Source organism: Dermacentor variabilis, chromosome 7 (genome assembly GCF_050947875.1).
Source record: "Dermacentor variabilis isolate Ectoservices chromosome 7, ASM5094787v1, whole genome shotgun sequence".
NCBI lineage: Eukaryota > Metazoa > Arthropoda > Arachnida > Ixodida > Ixodidae > Dermacentor > Dermacentor variabilis.
Genome location: NC_134574.1, coordinates 175414571 through 175437507, shown reverse-complemented (window position 1 = coordinate 175437507; position 22937 = coordinate 175414571). Strand labels below are relative to the sequence as shown.

General features: G+C 43.4%; 1 protein-coding gene across 3 annotated transcripts in view; it reads right to left on the bottom strand.

The window, feature by feature from the left end:
* Positions 1-861: 861 nt before the first annotated feature.
* The window catches only part of LOC142588523 (BTB/POZ domain-containing protein 7), a 150421-nt gene continuing 128345 nt past the window's right edge, over positions 862-22937 (bottom strand). For all 3 annotated transcript variants that reach the window (XM_075700356.1, XM_075700354.1, XM_075700355.1), the window contains exons 11-12: positions 11969-12354; positions 862-11569 (exon numbers count right to left, since the gene is read on the bottom strand). In XM_075700356.1, coding sequence (XP_075556471.1) covers positions 11420-11569; positions 11969-12354 — 536 coding nt within the window. In that variant the 3' untranslated portion in view covers positions 862-11419. The remainder of the gene's footprint in view (positions 11570-11968; positions 12355-22937) is intronic.

Sequence of the window (22937 nt, the reverse complement as noted above, 5' to 3'; positions counted from 1 at the left end):
GAACTACACCCCAGGTGGGTCGGTTGGCACACATACTCCTCCAGCCACCATAACTACTAGAATGCAATTTTTGCAGTAATACTCACCGCAAGATTGAACTAGTGGCAGCAAGCACAGTCGTCGCGTGCGCCGCGTGTACCTGAGTGACTCAAGCAGGCTAGGTGACTATTTTTCACCATCCAAGTTTAAAGGGGATGCCAATAAATCACCATCATCGTCAGCGTTAGTGTGGATAGGCCAGACGAGAAGCCAGGCACATGCACATCCGCCAGAGACAAATAAATGGTTTCCGCTAGCTTAGGGCAATCCTGTGTGCACAGAACACCTATAATACTTCTGTGTGTTCTCATGCGTGCACAGCGCTCGGGGCCCCCTTGAGCGCGAACGCAGCGGCATGCTAGACTACGAGCGCCGACAGCTGATGCGGCCCTGTGCTTGTTAAGCCCGAACTCTCAGTGGTCGGTACTCCCGTGCGATGCCAGAGATCCCGACACCATACATTCAATATTCCAATATTGATTTCTTATCATCCGTTGCACAAAGGAGCTGACCTTCCTGAAAACTTTTCACCACAATGACGTTCAGGCCTGATTTCATTTTCTATGTTGCATCAAAAGGCCAATGGCTTGATAACAATGGCTCTGGGCTAATGACAGATGTCAAAGCAAATGGAAAATAAAGTGGATTACAAAATATGGCTGCATGCAGACGTGCAACATCAATACATCACACCTCCAGAGGCATTAATTATCTCACATTAGATCATACAGTTATGACTGTGCAGGCTGAAGACAGTCATGACGAAATCTACAAAATGTGCCGGATCTTGAATAAAAGTTGGAAAAATACAGTAGGCTTCAGGCATGCCAAAGTGTATAAACACATTCCATTTTATTAGCACTGCCCACTATGGTCCCCATCTCTTTTAATGCACAAATAGCTTAAGAGCATTATTTGCTCCCCAATGTGAAAAGAAAATGTCAATACATCGTCAAGCTCCATTCAAGCAGAAACAGATGCCATATCAGGTGATAAACAGTGATGCATAGAAATGCAAACTTAGTGTTTAGGGAATGTTCTTAAACAATACGGTTCGGTTGCACACTGCATGTTTTGTTTATGTACAGCATTCGCAATGCCTCAGGAAAACGACTGGGCTCTGTCTGAAAGTAGGCCTAACAATCTTTAACTCCAAACTTATTGAAATGGGAACTCTAGATTGTTATGAGTCGTGACAGATGAGATGTTTTACAGAATTTAGGATACATAGCACAATATAGTTTCAGGCTAGCTTATAAAGAAAGAAAATATATTAGCAGTGTTGAAGTAATGAAAGAAACAGGGCTTACAAGAAGGATATAAAGCAGACGAGAAGCGTAATTGTCTTCTACTTATGTACTGTAGTAAGCACAGTGATGGCATATTCAATGGGTAATTTTATAGCTATCTGACGGTCATGTAAATAACAATGACCCTGTGTTACAAGGACAAGAGATGTCAGCAGCATTATTCCATCTTTCTTAATACTACAAAAGCAAGTTTATTCTCATGATAAGCTTCGCAGAAGTGTTTGGATATGCCCAGTAAAATGTGACGTTGCATTAGTTGAGTGCACGCAAGCAGGCCAAAACATGAACTTTTTTTATAAAGATGCCCAAGACCAACCGCAGTTTCACTATAATCAAATACAATCAAAACACAGAAATGCTCTCGTTACACAACCAATGAACCGATTTGAATAACATTGGTTGTATTTTAGAGAGGAAGCTAAATTCTGTAGCAAGCAGAATTTTGATTTAAGTCTTCAAATATTTTAATGATAATTGAAAAAACAGAACATTCCAAACGAAACAAAGCCCTCGCTTTACAACTTCATAACTTCACAACAAAGACCGAAATTGAAACTGGCGAGTGGAGACTGGCGATGAGGAAGTGGCAGGGTGTTCTTTATCTCATCGGCAGCGCACGGCCAGCAGTATGCATTTTCACCGTGATCTCATGGGAGCCGACCTTGTTCACCGGACGCCCGCTTGAGAGCAGCACGATACCATTGTGCAAGCACTTCGTCAAGTGGCTTCTTTCATATTTTGCGGGTTTTCTTTGCAACCCGAAAAAAAAAAAAGAAGGACAATGTGAGACATATCGTAAAGGAACCAACTCGATCGGTGGTTTCTGAAGATGCTCTACAAATCTGCGTTTCATACTTGGGGTGCTTGGTCAATAATTAAAATGTTGGGTAATTAAACTTAATTATTAATTAGTGAGTTATGAAGAAAAAAATTGAGTTTGTATAGGCTATTGCGAATAGTATGCGTGTGGTTCAATTCGCTCCCGACGTGCCTTTCATTTTTAAATACTTGGCTCAAGTTATGTGGGACACCCTGTACATTTGTGTGGTAGAGTTTCAATCAAAACATATTTACTGTGTTATTTATTATACAAAGTTTGCTGCATGCCATAACTAAGCCAGACCCTGTGATGCAGTAAGCCTTAGCACTATCTGCAAAGAGCCACAAGATTGAGACTGTAGATAAAACAGAGCTATAAAAAAATTTACCGAGCTTCTGATTAACAGGACAGAGAGGAAGGCACAAAGATAGCACTGACTAGCAAATAAATCTATTGCACGCAATCAAAATTACCAAGCCGAAAGTCAGATCAGCCAAATTTATGCGTCACAGAAGCTCCAATCCTTACGCACATCTCCAATACTATGGTAAAAATTACTGGACCTACTATTACTTTAGGCTATCAATGACCAAAGCTTTGCAAGTCTATCGTCAGTTTTTGCTGCGACGTTCGAGTTATGAACAGCGTCTCAGTGTTTGGTCAGGCTTAATGTCCAACAAAAAAAATCAAGACATGCGCAGAGCCATCGGTTTAGTGGTGCATGAATTTGATCTGACTTTTACTTGTGCATCTATAAATGCATTGCTCCTGTGCAATAACAAATTCAGTTTCTAGTCAGCGCAATATTTATGTGCCTTTTACTCAGTGTTTCGTCTTCAAGTCCCATCAATTTTTTTTTTTCCCTGATGCAGTAACAACTGGTTCACCAGTCTATTCTGATACACTAAAACCTTGATACATTCTCAGAGCATAAACTTTCCCAGTCTATACAACTAAGTTCACTTTGCTCACAATATTGTTTTGCTGCTGTACTCTTTTTCTAAGATTAATTTATCAGTGCTATCATATGTTAACTTTTGCACAAAATCATAATTGCTTCAAAAGTGTCGAAGTGATGTCTAGCAAGCTGGGCCTGTCATTACTGAACGGAAGCGGTGCATTTAGAAAATTCTTGAATTGTTACAATGACTTCCAGTCAATCCAGCATGCACAATGGCACCCTGTGAACAGATCACAAGCCGTGTTATTCAACCAATCCGTGTTGAGCATTACTCATCCCCATGATCGTCACCAACTCGTTTGATTTCAGTTTAGTGTTCATGAGTGCCTATGTAATGAGTTTTATTTTCTAAGGCTTTGCTGTCTTTCACCCACATACATAAGGGCCACAGGACAACACATTCAAGAGGGAAGAACATTGGCAATACACTGCCTGGAGGCTGTGTTTTCCAAGATGTTTCTTTCCTTTCACTTTATTTTTTTATTCTTCAAAAATCTTATCAATGAGGTTCTACTAAAGCTTGTGTAACTCTTTTCCATGATTCTTGTCTCATCGTGGCACCAAAAAATTAGGCTGCCATATAAACAAAAACAGAATGCTACATACAATTCCAACAAACATGTAAAAAGGTTAAATAAAGAATAATGGCCACTGTACAGCAAGCAGTTGCCACGCTAAGTAAAAGTGCTGCTAGCAAAGAAATGCTCCAGCACAGTGATTTTGCCAAAGACCAATTGTAAAACACATGATGCACATAGTAAAATTTTCTTGAAGAAAATGCATTCTCTGTACACAGGGTATGGAGCAAAAGACAACTAAGTTTCTTTTAAATTGCGCCAACCTGATAAAAGCGAGGTCACAGGTCATGCTTTTCTCTAGTCGCTACCAATGATGCAAAAGAAAGTGCAGGCTTTTGATACGAGTCCTTAATAAAAATTTAGCTCGGCTCACTTACTGCTATCACAAACTCGGGCTACAAAAAAAAAAAAGAAAGAAAGAGGAAAGAAAGAAAATGGGAGAAAGTGGTATGGCTTCAATGCAGTTGTGTCTACTCTAACCTGTGCGTAATGGCGAACAACTTCAAGAAAAAATTTTTGTGCACTTACAGTCGGCTTGGCCCTGAAACACTTTCTTAGCTAATCATAGAATGGCCTCACTATAACAGGATGTAGCTTCACAAATCTTCTGCCATAAAAATTTTTACAATTCTTCAAGTGGATGTAGTTATTATTGCACCGATGAGTGGCTTTCTCTCCCCTTCCGCCTCCCCTACACAGGGCAGATGGCAAGGCCCGACCCAAAAGTAGTGCGTCTTACCGACGAGAGCTCGGCGCGGCCACGACATCTACTCTGTACAGCACACCGCTGCTATCACGGAGACCACGCACAGCAGACGCTGCCGCCATGTGCAGGCAGGTAGTGCAAAGATGAAGTGCTTTTTCTGTCTTTTTGAGATCGCAGACATATATTTTTCATTTATTTAACTTGAAATGAGCAGCAATACTATTACCGAGAATGTTCTCATGATCATGAAATTTGCCAATAATTGTTGGTGGGCTTGTCTGTTGCGACGTAGCTGAATGACGACATTGTGAAGGAGAGAGCGAGAGACTGTGTTGTGCACGAGATTTGTAAATTCCCTCCTGCTTGCAGTGCAATAATATTTGGCTTACATGTTGACAGAAGCTTAGCTTTAAAATGTTCAAACAGTGCTTAACGGCCCCTTTAAGGTTTGTGATCTTGCACAAAGATTGTTCAGTACAATCTGCCATCAAAGGGAACACGCAGCTAGTGAAATGTGGTGTAAAGGCACCCAGGATCATTTTTGATGTACAAAACAGGCTAATTTATGATGCACAAATTGAATAACCCAGTTACTTCTTTCTGACAAAAACAAAGAAACATCCCAGTTGTACTGCCTTTATCACTTGTCAGCTGTTCCTTTAAACAGTGCACATTGTTGCCTCCAATGCTATGAAACACAGCTAAAGTTTTCCAGGAAAGCCTGCAGGTCAGGAGGACGCTACAGCTACCTAAATTCACATACACTTAAAACAAAAATACTCCTGTTTTTCCACAGCTAACAGTATCAAGTAAAGTTTTTTCCAATAAATAAACAAAGCGTATTAAACTGACCTTTCAAAGCAGATTTTGCATTTATGCCCTCAAAAAGCATGTAGAAAAAGAATGCAATGAAGTTTCCCATCCTGTAGCTCATCAGTTAACCCTTTCAGGACAGGCGACAAGTGGAGTCTTCACTTCCCTCAGTTGGTGCACTTGTCACAAAGAACATCTGATGACGCAAGAAGTTGTTGAAGAAAGAAGTTGGGAGCACAGATTCACTCGTACACAGTGAAGCCCATCCTCATATAAAAAATATTTTTCCTACTAAACTTAACCTTCTTGACAGAAATTTTTCACATGGTCTTGCTTTACACGATCATCAGAATAATTTGCACAGGAAGTTGGGAGAAGACTCATTTGAGTGCAGTGAAGGCCACCTTTGCTAAAGTGTAAATTTTTTTTTTTTCGAATAAAATTCATATTTTTGACAAATGTTCTTCATGGTTTAGGAATCGTCTACATAAAAAAAATCAATTTTTCTGGCAAGTTTTCATCTTTTTTTAGTGTCCTTAAACACTAAAAAAGAATTACAGCAATTCTGTGAACAGACTCTTTTTAGAGCATCTACAGATGAGACAAAATTGTACACTGCATGTATCTCTAGAAAATAACACTGCTTCATGAATATCACTTTTTAGAAAGCTCAGTTAAATAATTTATGCCCATTATGTACATACCAAATTTGTATAAAAAATTTGTTCACAATCGTGTGCTCCATCATTTTCAGTTTATAGAGTCGTTATGTCTGTGTTTTTGCAGAGTTAAGGAATTGCCTAAACACAAGGCTTATGTCTTCTTTTGCAATTTTCTGTATTAGTTTTCTTTTAAAGATTGAGGGGGGTTTAAAAAATTGAGGACCTATAAAGAAATTTGGCTCCCAACAGCGATAGAATGAAGAATGTTAGGTGTAACGTTAAGAGACAGGAAGAGAGCGATGTGGATTAGAGAGCAAATGGGGATAGCCGATATTCTAATTGACATGAAGAGAAAAACATGGAGGTGGGCAGGCCATGTAATGCATAGGTTAGATGGCCAGTGGACCATTAGAGTTGCAGAATGGGTGCCAGGAGAAGGGAAGTGCAGTCGAGGACGGCAGAAAACTAGGTGGGCCGATGAAATTGGGAAATTCACAGGTGCAAGTTGGAATCGGTTGGCGGAGGACAGGGGTAATTGGAGATCGCAGGGAGAGGCCTTCGTCCTGCAGTGAACATAAAATAGGTCGATGATGATGATGAGTCACAGAATATGGCTTTTTCTATTATATGCAAAAAAAAAAAAAAGAATTCATTCAAGTTCATTTAGCTGCTGTATTAGGCAAAAACTGTTAAGTGGTTTATTGGCCACATTTCGATGGGGGCCAAAAAAATGCTCGTGAGTTTAGGTGCACATTAAAGAAACCCTGGCGATTGCTATTAATTTATTATAGCCCGACTGTAGGTTCGGAATGTGTTCAATGAAACAAGAAATCAATGAAACAGTCACTCAATCCCAAGGTGAGAATTCCTGCATGTCCCATGTGTTCGAACATGGAAGAGTGAAATAGTTCTCTTCAAATGCATTCGCTGTGCGCAAAAGAACTAAGAATCCAAATATAAGTGGCAAAAGATTTTTGAAAAGTTGCTGACCAAAATGCAGTCATGGTCATTACAAGGACATCCTGCAAGCATGACAATTTTTTCTGCGAATACAGTAATCTCACTCTAAGAATCACTTTGTTAACTTAGAAGAACTTGTTGTTGGGCGAGTTGGTGCATATTAGTAAGCAGTTTTATAACTGTGCGAACAAACGACCACAGAAAGAGCACACAAGGACAGGCACTGACTTGCAACTAACCTTTATTCCACAAAGACCACATATAAGTACATCCCAGAAATACACCACTGTGCGTGCACGTAAAAAGCACAGTCACCAAAAAAACCTTTCTGTGCAAGCAACATGCAACTAAACTACATTCATCAATAAACCTCAACTCATTGCTGTACAGATAAACTGAGGTGTCGCTGACAAAATCATGTCCCTTCTTTCTTATAAGTCTTTCTTATAAGATAAGCCTCGCGTAACTCTCTCGCTCGGCTATCTCGGCACCGGCACAGAATCACTTCTTTCAGGATCGGCTTATATGGGCACGCCAAGCAGTAGGTAGGAAGGTACGGTCCCACTCGCTTTATTCCTAATTGTATGTGGTCTTTGTGGAATAAAGATTAGTTGCGAGTTGGCGCCTGTCCTTGTGTGCTCTCTCTCTGTGGTCGTTTGTTCATGCAGTTGTAAAACATCTTTGCTGAGCAGAGTTCACCGATGATCAGCTGAGCTAGTTCAAACTGCTTTTAAGACGAAGCTTAGCTTGAGGACAACTCCAACTTTCTGATTATATTACATACAAAATGCTCTAATAAAGGCAACTGCTGAGTTGATATGAATAAAATTTCTTGTAAAAGAAAAGCTGAAGTTACATCGACTGTTGGAAGCAGAATTAGGACTTAGGGCCTGTAATGTAAAGAAAAATGGCACGAAACAGTTAAAAATAAAAACAATATTCTACTGCCAAGTGCAACTTTACATCAAAGACATATACAGTAGAACCTCATTGATACATTCCCGTTACGTACGTTTCCCCGGCGTCAACATTCCTGATTAATAACACAAAAAATGACCCAATAGAATTACGTTAATTTTTGCCGGTTTATACGTTCCCGGAAAACACAATTTTTCAGCACCAATGGTCAGTACGTTGCCAAACTGTGATCGTATGATACTTTTTCCGGTCGCTAGATTCCATGTAAACAAGAAAATGCACGAGGCTCACGCGATCGAGAACAGTATTATATAGCTGCCCGCCGAAGTAGCTTCACCGCAATACTCACCCACCCGTCTCATGAAAATGCCGGCGCACGCTCAGTTTCCCATTTTGGTCCCAGCAAATCTCCGCCCAGGTAGTCGCACTCCGCATCCACAGCTATCACCGCCAATTATATTGAGATAAGCATCTTCACCTATCTGTTTCACAGCGCATGGTGCCCTCGAAAGCATATCGCATGATAACCGAAACGCGCCGCCGTTCCCTGCTGCAGACTCCGATCGTATAAGTTTTCTGGCCGCTAGATCCCATGTGAACAAGAAAAGGCGCGAGACATGTGAGATCGAGAACAGCATATAGCCACCCGTCTCATGCGAAAGTGACAATGCACACAGTTTCTTAATCCGCTACCAGCAAAATTATCACCACCCGAGCCGTTGCACGCCGCATTCACAGCTGTCGCCACCAAACCTACTGCGATAAGCATCTTCGCCTATCTGTTTTACAGCGCGTGGTGCATAGTGCCACTGGTAGCGCACTGCATGCTTCTAGTAGGCGATAATCTAAACGAGCCAAACGAGCTGCCGTTTCCTGCTGCAGGCTGCGCAATGTGGTAATCGCATTTCGCTATGGCGGCATTCGGCATCGCCCACCAGCTCAATTTCGTCTCGGTTTCCCATCGCTCCCTTAAAACACCACGCAATTGGAAAACAAGAACATGCGTCTCGGGCTGCCAGAGCAGCACCAGCTGCTCGACGCACATCTGCGTCTCGAGCCGAGCCGCAGCGATCGGCGCGACCCTTCGCTTTATGGAGATGTTAACAATAGGTGAGTCTGTCAAATTTGTTTAGCTACTTCGGATCGTACGTTTTTCCGGTTAGTATCTTCTTTCTCACATTTTTTTTAAACGTATGAACGAGGTTCTACTGTATATCATAATTCTGTAAAGTTCGTCAGAGTCAGAAAATAATAACTGTCTGGAAATACATGGACGCATTCCATCATTTTCAAGGGTTAGAGAAAAGTTCCTTTCACAAACCAGTGATATAATACACTGCAATGCCAAACATCAATTTTGTCAGCATTGAATCTGACAAAATAATAATATTGTGATATATGTTTTCATAGCAGAGTTGCAGGGTCATAAATGTAACATTGTTTCTCTTGAAATTTTCAGATGTTTCACATAATTTTGTTAAATAAGTGAAGGCGTGTATAAATCTGTTCCCAAAAGTCAGTATTTGGACATCCTCTGTCGAATGCAATATATCTTGTCCGAAATTGGTTCAGTGGAAGCTGAGCAAGATGATGTCTCCATAAACACACACACAGACAAACCTTCGTACAATGAACTTGGATATAACAAATTATTGATAATGAAGTAAATGTAAATTTTGGTTGGTTTTGCTTTACTTCAATGGAGTCCTGCTGTAACGAAACCATAAATGCAGCATCAAACATGGTATCGGTTATTCAAAAGCAAATTTTTGTCTGCATTCAGCTCAAAATATGTATTCTAGTAGCTAAAATGTCAAATACAGTGACCAACCAATTTTTCAGGCAGCCAGTTTTTCTAACCAGTGCAATTATTCTGACTTCCTTGTGGCGTCCCCACCTAGAACCAGCTGTATTAAGGCAACCAAAATTATGGACATTGCACAATGTGCTGCTCAATTTTTCCATTATCTGCGCACGCAATGTCATAAGCACAACAGCCGTGGACAAAGTTGCCACCACATCGACTCAGCACCAAACTGAAAATTTGGTTGCAGGCCCTCGACAAAGCGGCGCTGTTTAGGCCTAGCAACTTATGAGTACTACAGCTTTAATGAGAATTTGCTGACCGACAGTGAAATGGCTGGCGACAAGTCGTCACGAGAAGCTCGTCAATGTGTTAGTACTTGGAGACCTCGCTGGTGATCAAGGGAGATCTATGACCCAGACTTCGTAGCAAATCTCTAGGTAGTCACCTTGGTAGCAAAGTTGAAGACCCCATTGTGTCCAAAAACTCAGCAGTCGGCTATTCAACAAGAGCAATATGAAACTGCACATTTTGGACATGCATGCTTCGAATTTCGCCAAGCGGCTTGGCTTGGCTGCAGCTCGCAGGCCAATGCGCTGATCTCACGTGATCACACTGATTACATGGTTGTGTCAAGGTGCACATATACAATTTCCTGTGGTTCCCGTGCCACATATCGCCATGGCAAGCCACTAAAGGGCTATCAAAATTTACTTGAGGCCATTTTCTGGCCTGTGGGAGGCGTCATACTTGCATTTCCTTTTAAGAGACCTGATTGCAACTTTTTTTTATTGTGTGCTGATAACAACTATTGCATATAACGAAGGTATATTTACGATGAATCTGACTTTGCTATAACGAGGTTTAACTGTACTGTATAGATTAGATATGAGCTCTTGAAGTAAAGCCTCCTCTGAACGCTTGATCAGGCAACAAGATTTCCAATGCACCTCATGTTTTTGTCAAAACAAATCTACTGTAACAGAAAAAAAGTCTTAAAAGGCAGACTTGTTAGATAATCTCGCATATCAAAGAAATCATTTCAAAAATGACAGCCATCGTCACATCCAAAATAACTTTGTACAGCTTATCTTAAAAAAATTCAAGCTTGAACACAAATATCTTGAAACATTGGATTGGACTTCTTTGTACAAGCATCCTTGCACATGGCAGAACCTAAATCCAGAGCTTTTGTGCCAGCATTGCTTACATAACCCCTTGGGACAACACAGAGTTTCTAACCGGCAATCAACAAGGTACTTATTTAAACTTTACACACCACACTGTGTCTGAAGAGCAGTGGAAGACTGAATCATAAATAAATAGCAGATGAAAAGAAAAGAATTGTTGTCGAGCAATAACAGCTTTAACAAACAAAGAGCGTCCCATAAATCGCAATGTCACACTGTTCCTCTTGCGATCAGCTTCAGAGAGGCAGCTGCCGTATCTCTCAGGTCAGTGTCTCCTGGCTCTGGAAGAAGGGTCATGTACACCAGATGCAAACCATGGTCTCTGCGAACGCACGGGCAGTGGACGACGTCCCAATGAAGAAAAGCTGTCCCTGACACGCCATGACGATGAGGTGTGTCTCTCTAGTTCCTCAAAGCTGTCATCACGAGACTGTACAAGGGGCCACCGGGACGTTGGCAACAGTAGTCCGGGAGGGTTGTTGAACACATAAGACGGCTTAGATGATGTGGCCGATGACAGAAACCGTTGTTCACGAGGGTGCGCACACTGGCCGCCCAAGGAGCATAATGGCTGCACACAGAGTGGCGAGGGGTGCAGAAGTTGATGCTGCTGCTGCGACGGGAGACTGATGTGCCGGCGTCGCGGCTGTGGCAGGGGTCAGACAAGCATGTGTACGGGGGACAGGTCATCAGCCTCACAGCCATAGTTGTCCTTATCAGACTCAGCTAGGTCCAGGTGCTCGAGGGTCGCTGTCGCCATGGCGATGTCTGGGATCATTTTGCTGAGATTGCTGTTCTCACTCTGCAGCTAAAGGAATGAAAGAAAGAAGGCGTGTGAGGCAAGATGGCTTTCATTCTCCTAAATGTTAAGCATCACCTATTTACATGCAGTGAGATGCGGAGGGCACTGGAGCTGCAATGCAAGTGTCACGAACAGTGTGTATGGCTGGCTAAGTGCTGTTTACTGTAACTGCTTTCGCATAGTGTACAAATTGCATTCCAATTGGCCTTGCTTTGAGCTGTACTTTGCAGTGGCATCAAAACATGCACAGGTAACTTTTTCAACTGGAATCCTACACGTGTCAATGTGCCTCCATTTGGACAGATGAACAAAATGCCTAGCTGTACTTAATGTATGACCATATCTGGCACATAATATCTGTCCAGACTACTATGTGTGGGTCTGTAAGCAGACGCTCCCTCCTACCTCAGCCAATCGCAGTGCCCTCCTCCCCAGGTGCGGCTGCCTGTGAAGCCTGAGGTCGGAGGGCGGAGCCAAGCGCCGAGGCGGTGCTCGTGAAGGCGGGACCAAGATGGGGTTTGGTGGAGCTCGAGCCGAAGTGGCAGGCCTCGCCACCATGAGGTCCAGGGGGTCTTGTGTCATAGATGCGGGGGTCCAGTCCTCATTTGGGGGCGGGGCCTGAGCGAGCAAGGTGGCAGCCTGGTCGGGAAGCCCTGCCTCCCGCACCACGCGCAGCTGCAACTGGTGGCTGATGGCGCAGCGATTGGCCCCCAGCGAGTAGGCGCGGGCCGCCCCCTGGCGCAACTCCTGCTCCCGCTGCCGCATCTGCCGTAGCAGCTCTTCACTCAGTACTGCATGCACAACATACACGGAGTTGGAATACAGCAAGAGAGCAGCCGGAATCAATTGTTTCATTCATCCCCAGTTCTGTGTAAAAGTCAGAAGATGGAATAACATGACCATACTATTCCAATGGCTAATGGTGGATGATGAAGGAAAGAATTTAATAGGAAGGAATCCTTATATTCTACAACGCCCATATAACCTAGTTTGCTGAATATGTTTTTGTTTGTCTACAGTATTTCAGCAATACTTTACATCCCTCCCGGCTATTACAATTCCTCTTATAGTCCACTCTCCTGTACAATTTTGTCACATAGCAGTGACGGTAAAGAAAGCAGCAAAACTGTGAATGATGAAACTAGTGTTTTATTGGGCGAACATGTACCCTCAAAACAGGCTACACTCGAGAACTAGCGATAGCAGCGACCACAGATGGCGATCGGCAAAAATCTGCTCTGCCAGTCAAGTGCGTCGGCTTTTATACACAAGTCATCAAAGTTTCCAGAGTAATCGCTGGTGCCTGCGTGTCTTCAAGAAAGTGCTACACAATTCGCATCGCTTTTACAATCAGGTTACACAAGCTTCGGTGACAACAGACAACGCATAGAACCATCGATAACATTACAGTAGCTTCCAATCATGCAGGCACGTCTTGTGCTGAGCGATAACTTCAAGTTGTTAGTGGGTGAAATGCAGTCCCTGAGAAAAGGATAAATAAATACACATGTCAATATATTGGTTTTGTTGTTTCATCACAGTAGCCACGAGTCGTTTAGTAATTTTAAACTCTTACAATATATCATAGAATTACTTAATCCACTGCATACTACCCCATATTTGTTTCCTATTCTGTGTTTTAAATATATTCGTGTTGTGTTCTACGTCTGTATTCACCACTTTTCACTTGCAAGTCATGCTCGCATTGTGCGCCACACTAAAGGCCCAAAGCAGTCAGTGGTAACTTATATTAGTGCTTTACAATTTATTCATTTTATTTAAGAACACTTCCAATCTCACAAGAGATCATAGCAAGGAGGGCACGCACATGCACACAGTGAAAAAGGGGGTTAGAACAAATATTGTAAAACACAACACGATATAGTTTTACAATAACTATACACCAAGTCAACTGTGAAATTATACAAAAACAATTACATCAGATACAGTCAAAAGTAAGCAAAACAAAATGAAATCAGCAGAATGTGAGCTAGCACATGGATTATTATGCAGCAAGTATGGATTACGGGGGAGATGCTCCACCCAGAAACTTTTAAAGGCAAAGCTTTTCTTTGCGAACCTCGTCGGGTTTCATGACCATGGCTACGGCCTGGCTGTTCCCTTGCCAAATAGGCCAAGTAATCACAGTGCAGCACACATACCGCACATGCCGCTGGGTTCCTTGCAGCACCACCAGATGGCACTCCCCTTCGTACATGTGCCGACACAGAGATTTTGTGGCAAATGGACGTGCTTTTCAGGGCTCCGTGGCGGCGACGAAATCATATGTTTTTGTGCATGTTTTGAGCTTGCTTCTATTTTGGATTTGCGGCTTTTTTTTAGCCTTTAAATAATAATTGGGTAGTTCTCTTTTTTCTATCCCTCTCTTTTCTTGTGTGCGAATGTGTTTCGTGTACATTTGGTTTTGCAGGATAGTCAGAGTGTCCTCTCGTGCCACGTGCTTTAACATGTGTAACCGGGTGGGACGTTAAGTCTTTATAGCCTTTAAATAGTAGCTTGGAAGTGGCAAGACTAATAGCTATTAGTGGTTTTACTGTGTCTGTTTCGGTAGGAAAGTGAGAGCATGGCCGCGTGCTTGAACATGTGTGAAAACGTGTCATACCTTAAGTCTCTGCGGCATTGATTGCTTTTAAAACATTGGTAAGAATTACTTTGCGACATTTTAAGGATTTAGATCCTGTGCGTGTCGGTTTTTGCTAGAAGGCACGTGCTCTGCATTATTATAGTACTATAGTGATAAGTACTATAGTATTTGCATTGGAAAAAAGCCATGCAATACATGGAAGAAAGCTGGGAATGAGGGCAGTGTACGGGGGGTCCCTCAAGGCAGATCCGGGGACGGATGAGAATGGAGAGGGAGTCGAGTCAATCGGCACACACTGTGGTGTCGATGCTAGGCTGAAGAAAATGGAGGCTTTCCAGGAAGAGCTTGTCAAACAGGTTGAAGAGCTCAAAAATGAACTAAATAGGGAGTGTAATGCATGGAAGGTGGTGGAAAAAAACTTGAAGCAGCCGAGGAAAAGCTGAACAAGGCCACCATTGTGAATGACAATGGTCGTGACAATGGACCGCAGTCCCCCGATGTGACAGGAGTGCTAGCAAAGTACGTGGAATGCGGGCAATGTGGTGAGGGGTTAGGTTACCTTGTGGCCACTACGGGAAAAAGCAGGAGTGCTGGAGTCATTTTTTTTATTTATTTATAGATACTGCGATCTTTTACAAGATCTTAGCAGGGTGGGAACATTCAAGTACATCCACAAAAACATACAGTTTAAGCAATCATGCCGACGCTTGAATTCGAAAATGGCAAAAGGACAAAATGCATGGAAAAAGGAGCAAATAAAGTATGTGCGGTTGATTCATGAGTGCAGGTGCACCTGAAAACGGGATAAAGAATTTTCTGTAAAGACTTTATCAGGAAGTTTATTCCAATACACTATTGTTCTTGTAAAATAAGAGTATTTGAAGCAGTTGTTGTGCAGTGTTAACAGGGTTACTGCAAGGGAGTGTTTATGACGAGTAGCATAACCAGTTAAAGGTGTTAAGATCGGTGAGGTATCAATATGGTAGTGGCCATTCATTAGTTTAAAAAAGAATTTTAATCGGGAGACACGATTTTGTTCTGTAATCGAAGAGAAGCCACTACGTTTAAGGAGATCTGTTATAGATGTTCGACCGTAAGAATTGTAGATGAACCGGACAGCTTTCTTTTGAATTCTTTATAATTTCTCTATATTTGTTTTTGTGTAGGGGTCCCAAATGATTATTGCATATTCTAAAGTAGGACGAACTATTGTATTATATGCCAGGAGGCGGACAGTTGGTGTGGAGAATTTAAGTGACCGTCTGAGGGTGAACAATTTGCAAAGACAATTAGCCATTACAGTGTCAGTATGTTTTGACCAGGAAAGATTGTGGGATATGTGTGCACCGAGATATTTATAGTGAGATACTTCGGAGATATAAGTGTTCTGGGCAAAATAGTGGAAGAGAAGAGGCTTTTTTCTTAGTGTAATTCTCATAAAGACGGTTTTTTCATAGTTAATAGTCATTTGCCATTGATGGCACCATGCAACTATTTTGCCAAAGTCACTATTTAGCCTTTATTTGATCTTGGGGTGAGTCAATTTCATCATATAGTACACAGTCATCCGCGTAGAGTTCAATTTTTACAGATAGATTATTGCCAATGTCATTTATATAAAGTAAAAATAAAAGAGGACCCAGCACGGATCCCTGCGGAATGCCAGAGGCAACAGGTAATGTGTTGGAGGAAGTCTGGTTTATTTTAACGTATTGGAAATGGTTAGTTAGATACGCCTGTATCCATTTGAATAACTTATCATTTCTAATTATAAAACTTAATTTGTGAAGTAATTTGCTGTGGGATACTTTGTCGAATGCTTTACTGAAATCCATGAATATAGCGTCGGTTTGTTTTCTATTATTTATTGTGTTGGCAAAATCGTGAATTATTTCTGCTAACTGAGTGGTTGTGGAAAAGCCCTGCCGAAATCCACGCTGAGCGTTTGTCAATACGCAATGCTCATCAAGGAAACCGATTACATGCTTATAGACTATGTGTTCAAAAATTTTGCATGTTTTTGAAGTCAGGGAAATTGGTCGATAGTTTTTTATGCAATTCTTGTTTCCCGATTTGTGTAAGGGTTTGATTATTGCAGTCTTCCAGTCATCCGGAAGGATGCCATCCTGAAGCGATTTACTAAATAAAATTTCCAAGTATTTCGCACACCGCTCAGCATAACGTTTTAAGAAAGTGTTTGGTATGCCATCTGGACCGGGGGATTTTTTTTCATCAATTTTTAACAGTAAGTGAGGTATACCATTCTCAGAAATAACAATATCGGGAATGGGAGGCAAATCCATGTAAAAAGAGGGCAGACAACCGTCATCCGTTGTGAATACACTACTGAAATGATTGTTAAAAGCAGAACATACAACCTGCTCATCGTGTACACTCTCACCGTCTATTATAAACATATCGGAGAAGGAAGAAGAATGACTCATCGTCCTCCAGAACCTCCCTGGAGACGTTTTCATGAAACTAGGAAGCTGTACATTAAAGTAATTATGTTTGTCATTTGTGATCATTTGTTTTAATTTATTTGATGCTTCCTCAATGACCCTTTCGGAATTCGAACTAGTTTTCAATTTTGCGGAATTTTTAAGCCGTTTAAGCCTGCGTTGCTGGTGCAACGTCTCCCGGGAGATCCAAGGATTCCGACAGGTAGCCTTCCTCGCAATTTTTGGGACAAACTGTTGCATACAGTTGAATATAATGCCTTTAAATAGAAGCCACAGATCATTCATGCTAGCTGTGTTATTTTAATGTCGTCCAGATGAAATGCTAGTTTATCAATTACAGATTCATCATCTGCATGAAAAAAATTAGGGTAATATTGAATCTTGTCGTTTTTACTACGAGGGGCACATCGCAACGACAATACCACTGCTTGATGATCTGAAATGCCGTCTGTGACCATACATGAGACATTATGTTGTATATTTCCACTCACAAAAAATAGATCGAGAACTGCATTTGAATCTTTGTGGGTTCTAGTGAAATCCTTAACTACCTGTAATAAGTCAAAATTAAAAGCAATATCGATCATCTCACTATCAATATTTGTGGTGGAGCGGGACGTGAATGTGCTCCAGTTGACATTTGGCAAGTTAAAATCGCCAGTTAGGATTAGTTTATCTGCTTGTCCTATATGGGTGTACATATATTCTCCTAAGCATTTCAAGTTTGCGACAGGCGAATTAGGGGGCCTGTATACGGCACCAAGAATGTATTTCACGTTGTTAACACAAAATGTGCAGAAAACACTTTCTACTCCAGAGGTGTCCGGCATTCTTAAGATTTTAAAGGAATCTTTAAAAAGGACAGCTACGCACCCTCCTCTTCTATCGCGGTCTTTTCGCATTATTCTGTAGTTTATCAGGACAAATTCGCTATCACATATATCTTCATTTAACCACGTTTCCGTCAATAAGGCAATATTGGGGTCAAGCGAGCAAAGGATGCCTTCAAGTTGTTCTACTTTGTTGACAACGCTGCGGCAGTTAAGGTTTAAGATGGTGAATGGTGTTTGGCAAGTGTTAGCGCGTCATTTGCTCCTTCTTTTTAGCTTACAGCGCTTGTCCTTTTCCACATCCCACACAAACATATCACCATCAATGCTGCATTTATCAAAAACTAGTTTAACTTTGGAGCCCTGATCACGTTCTTCTTTCGAGCTTTGCCATAATTTTTTTCTTATCTCCTGAACTTTCAAAGAAAAGTCCTCTGTTATAGAAAGCGTGGTCCCTTTTAAGCTTTTTGCACTCATTCAGCACTGAACTTTTATCGCGATAGTCCAAGAATCTTAGAATCACGGGGCGTGCTTTTTCCTTTTTCTTTCCTAGCCTGTGACATCTTTCTACATTATCAATAGTAAGTCCAAGCCTTTCCTTGAAAACATCTTTTTTGATCACATTCAAGAAACTATCGTTCGTCTCCCCGTCTTGTTCATTTAGGCCATACACGATCAAATTGTTTCTTCTACCTCTGTTTTCTAATTATCGACTTTACATAGCAAGCTGGAGACATTCTTTTCCAAATCAGTTACCGTTTTTTTGACATTAATAACATCTGTTTGTAATAAACGTAAAGTACTCAGTTGAGCTTCCAAGCTGAGCATGCATTCTTTTAAATCAGCGATATCTGTTTCAATTTTACTCTGTTTAGCCAGTACATCATTGATAGAAGCAGTCATGTTACTTTGGTCAGATAAAAGTTGCGACAACATTTCCCTATCCGTTGGGCCAGGGTTTGACTCAACGTCGCCACATTCCAAAAGACTCATTTTGAACGGTAACAAAGCTCTAAAAGCGCTTTTTACAGTCGTCAGTCTACTACACAAACGACTGTGTGGGCAACACAGCAGCAGCAGGAATCGATTATCGGATCGGATACAGTACGAGTTGTCCAAGTAACGTACCTGTGCAAACAAGAAGAAGCGTTTAGGCAACATGCTCAAGCTGCTGCTGCTGCATTGCCCACTGTCGGGGCGCCGGAACGACGGAGCTTTTGTACTGATGAAGCTTGACGTCACTGGTCCGATGGCGTCCCCTGTCAGAGTGGCCACGCTAGGAGCATCCACAGGAGTGCGCAGAATTGCTAGATGAAGAAAGTGCGCAGGAAATTTATGCCAGTCATACGCCTGGACGATAGGGCAGGACCATGATAAATTGCCGGCATCAACCACGTGTTCAACCGGTGCAAGGCACGCCATGCCCCGGTGACGAACGGCATGACCAGCGAAGAAATCCAGGAGCTGTGCAAACAAGAAGAAGCGTTTAGGCAACATGCTCAAGCTGCTGCTGCTGCATTGCCCACTGTCGGGGCGCCGGAACGACGGAGCTTTTGTACTGATGAAGCTTGACGTCACTGGTCCGATGGCGTCCCCTGTCGGAGTGGCCACGCTAGGAGCATCCACAGGAGTGCGCAGAATTGCCAGATGAAGAAAGTGCGCAGGAAATTTACGCCAGTCATATGCCTGGACGATAGGGCAGGACCATGATGAATTGCCGGCATCAACCACGTGTTCAACCGGTGCAAGGCACGCCATGCCCCGGTGACGAACGGCATGACCAGCGAAGAAATCCAGGAGCTGTGCAAACAAGAAGAAGCGTTTAGGCAACATGCTCAAGCTGCTGCTGCTGCTGCAATCCCCCTTGTTGAATCCGAATCACGCGGAAAAAGACAAAGGGAAGCAAAGAGAGGTAGGAGAGATTGAAATGGTGATTATCACCGGCGGCTCAAACCTGGCTAGGTGCTCAGAAGCAATTGTGGAGAGGGTGAAAGGCGATAAAAGAGTGGCGGTAGGGACATTTCCGGGACGGACACAATGTTTTGTCATGGAGTGAGCAAAAGAAAAGGTCGTGGAAAATGCCCACGTGCACAACCTTGTCATAGTAGCAGGTGGGCTAAATGACGTCCTAAACAGGAAAAGGACAGGACTAGCACAGCACTCGACGAAGGGGGTGGGCAACTTGTGCGAGCAATCCCCTCAGGTGCAGATCGTGGTGTGTACGGTGCTGGAGATGCCTGTACATGACAGTCACGTACAGAGCCGTAGTGGCTGCTAATGAGGCAATATGCAAAATGAGCTGAGAGAAAGGCTTAGAGGTTGTTGAAGTAAACAAGGAAATGAGGAGGTGTGGTGGTTTTAAACAAGACGGGATCCACTTCAATTACAGGCTCGCATGACAAGTGGGATGGCGACTTGCTGGTCGTGCTGCTGCTTTTTTTAGGGGGCCCACGAGAGCTCAGAAGGCCAGAGTAGGCAGTAATGAAGAAGGTCCCCTAAGAAAACCTCAGAACAATGAGCAATAAAAAACAGCACTAAACGACACGACGAGTGAAGGGACACAGACAACAGCGCTGACTAACAACTTGTTGTCTGTGTCCCTTCACTCATCCTGTCGTTTAGCGCTGTTTTTTATTGCTCGTAATCATGAACCAACCAGCCCAAATGCATACTCTTCTCAGAATAAAATCACCGCCAATATAACAGAAAAAGAAGGAAAGCAAGAAAGAGATCTCGCCATGCAATAGGCCACATAAACATGCAGGGCGGCAGAAGAAAGGAAAAGTGGGCAGGGATTGAGGAGCAGCTAAATAGAGAACAAATAGGGGTGTATGCAGTCGCAGAAACACACCTTAGAGACTCGGAAGAGTCGCCAGTGATTGAGAATTATGTTTGGGAAGAGTGCAACAGAACTAAGTCGAAAAGAAAGGGTGGGGGAGTCGGAATGCTTACTCATAAGGGAGCCAAATGAAAAAAAGTAAATTCAAAATTTCAAGAGCATCTTTGGTTATCAGGTACAATGAGTGGAAAGAAAACTTGGCTGGGTGTTACATATTTGTGGACTGGAAATAATTGCGCAGAGAAGGGTAAAGAGTAATGGCATGCATAAGTGCTGATATTACAGGTTTCGGGAATGATGCCGAAATTATCCTATTAGGTGAAATGAATGCCCACATACAGGATTTAGATGGCTATATTGTCACGTGGTAGTGACGGTGCAGAAAGCAGCAATACGGTGGAATACAAAACTAGCTTTTATTGGGCGAACCTGTGCCCACAAAAACAGGCTACACTTATAGCACGATAGCGGCGAACACGGTCGGCGATCGTCGAAAATCTGATCAGCGGGTCAAGCGCATCGGCTTTTATAGAGCAGTCGTCGAATGTTCCAGACTAATCATTCGGACCCGCGTGCCTACCACAAAGTTCTACACCATTCGCGTCACGCGATGAAATCAGATAATACAAGGTTCGGCGACAACAGACAGCGGATAGAAGCATAGATAACTTTCCAGAAACTTCGAATACATGCAGGCGCGTCCCGCGCTGTGAGATAACATTTGTTGGGCGGCGAAACGTGGCCGCCCGATAAAGATAAGTACACGTGTCAATACCCCCTTCTTAAATAGCATCGAGCCGATGCTACATACAAACGAAAGAAAAACACCCGTAGCAAAGAAAACAACAAAAATAAGGAATTTCGTCAGCGTCCGTAAAAGGGTTTAAGGAGCACCACGTGGACCACTTCAGATTGTGCGCGGCGCTGCTGTGAATGCGAAATGCCGTCTGGCACGACCTCATAGTCCAGAGCGCCAATACGTCGGATGACCTTGTAGGGTCCGAAATAGCGTCGGAGTAGTTTCTCACCGAGTCCTCGTCGGCGTATTGGGGTCCATACCCAAACACGGTCGCCGGGCTGGTACTCGACGAAGCGTCGTCAGAGGTTGTAGTGTCGGCTGTCAGTCCTCTGCTGGTTCTTGATCCGCAGGCGGGCGAGCTGTCGGGATTCTTCGGCGCGCTGGAGATGGGTAGCGACGTCAAGGTTCTCCTCGTCAGTGACGTGCGGCAGCATGGCGTCGAGCGTCGTCGTCGGGTTCCTGCCTTAAACCAGCTTAAACGGCGTGATCTGCGTTGTTTCTTGCACCGCCGTGTTCTAAGTGAAGGTTACATACGGCAGGACTGCATCCCACATCTTGTGCTCGAGATCGACGTACAATGCTAGCATGTCGGCGAGGGTCTTGTTCAGGCGCTCCGTGAGACCATTCATCAGTGGCTCCGTGATGCATGAAAAGTCCTCGACAAAGCGCCTATAGTAGGCACACATGCCAAGGAATCTGCGCACTGCCTTCTTGTCGGTTGGCTGCGGGAATTTTGAGACGGCAGCTGTCTTCTGTGGGTCGGGGCGTATTCCTGATTTGCTGATGACGTGGCCTAGGAAGAAAAGCTCATCGTAAGCGAAGCGGCACTTTTCCGGCTTCAAAGTGAGCTCTGATGACTTAATGGCCTCTAACACTGTCGCAAGCCGCCTAAGGTGATCGTCGAAATTTCCCGCAAAGACAATCGTCATCCAAGTAAACAAGGCACGTCTGCCACTTCAGTCCGGCTAACACCGTGTCCATGACGCGCTGAAACGTTGCAGCCGCCGAGCACAGTCCGAATGGCATGACCTTGAACTCGTAGAGGCCGTCTGGCGTGATGAAGGCAGTCTTTTCGCGATCTCTCTCGTTGACTTCTATTTGCCAGTAGCCATACTTGAGGTTCATCGACGAGAAGTATTTAGCGTTGCAGAGCCGATCCAATGCGTCGTCTATCCGTGGAAGGGGGTACAAATCCTTCTTCGTGATCTTGTTCAGTCGACGCTAATCGATGCAGAAGCGTAGGGTTCCGTCGTTTTTCTTCACCAGGACTACAGGAGAGGCCCACGGGCTTTTCGACGGCTGGATGATGTCGTCGCGCAGCATTTCGTCGACTTGGTGCCTAATAGCTTCACGTTCTCGCGTCGAAAATCGGTAAGGGCTCTGGCGGAGTGGTCGAGCGCTCTCTTCGGTTATTATGCGATGCTTTGCAACTGGTGTTTGTCGAATCCTCGATGACGTCGAAAAGCAGTCTTTGTATCGTCGGAGAAGACTTCTGATCCGTTGCTGCTTACTCATAGGAAGACTTGGATTCATGTCGAAGTCTGGTTCGGGGACTATGCTCATCGGGGTAGATGCGGCTGAATCCGAGAGGACAAAGGCATTGCTGGTTTCCGCACTTTCTTCGATACATGCGATTGTCGTGCCCTTGTTGATGTGCTTGAACTCTTGGCTGAAGTTGGTTAGCATAACTTCCACTTGCCCTCCGTGGAGTCGAGCGATCCCTCTTGCGATGCAAATTTCACGGTCGAGCAGTAGATGTTGGTCGCCCTCGATGACGCCTTCTACGTCAGCGGGTGTTTCGGTGCCGACGGAAATAATAATGCTGGAACGCGGCGGAAT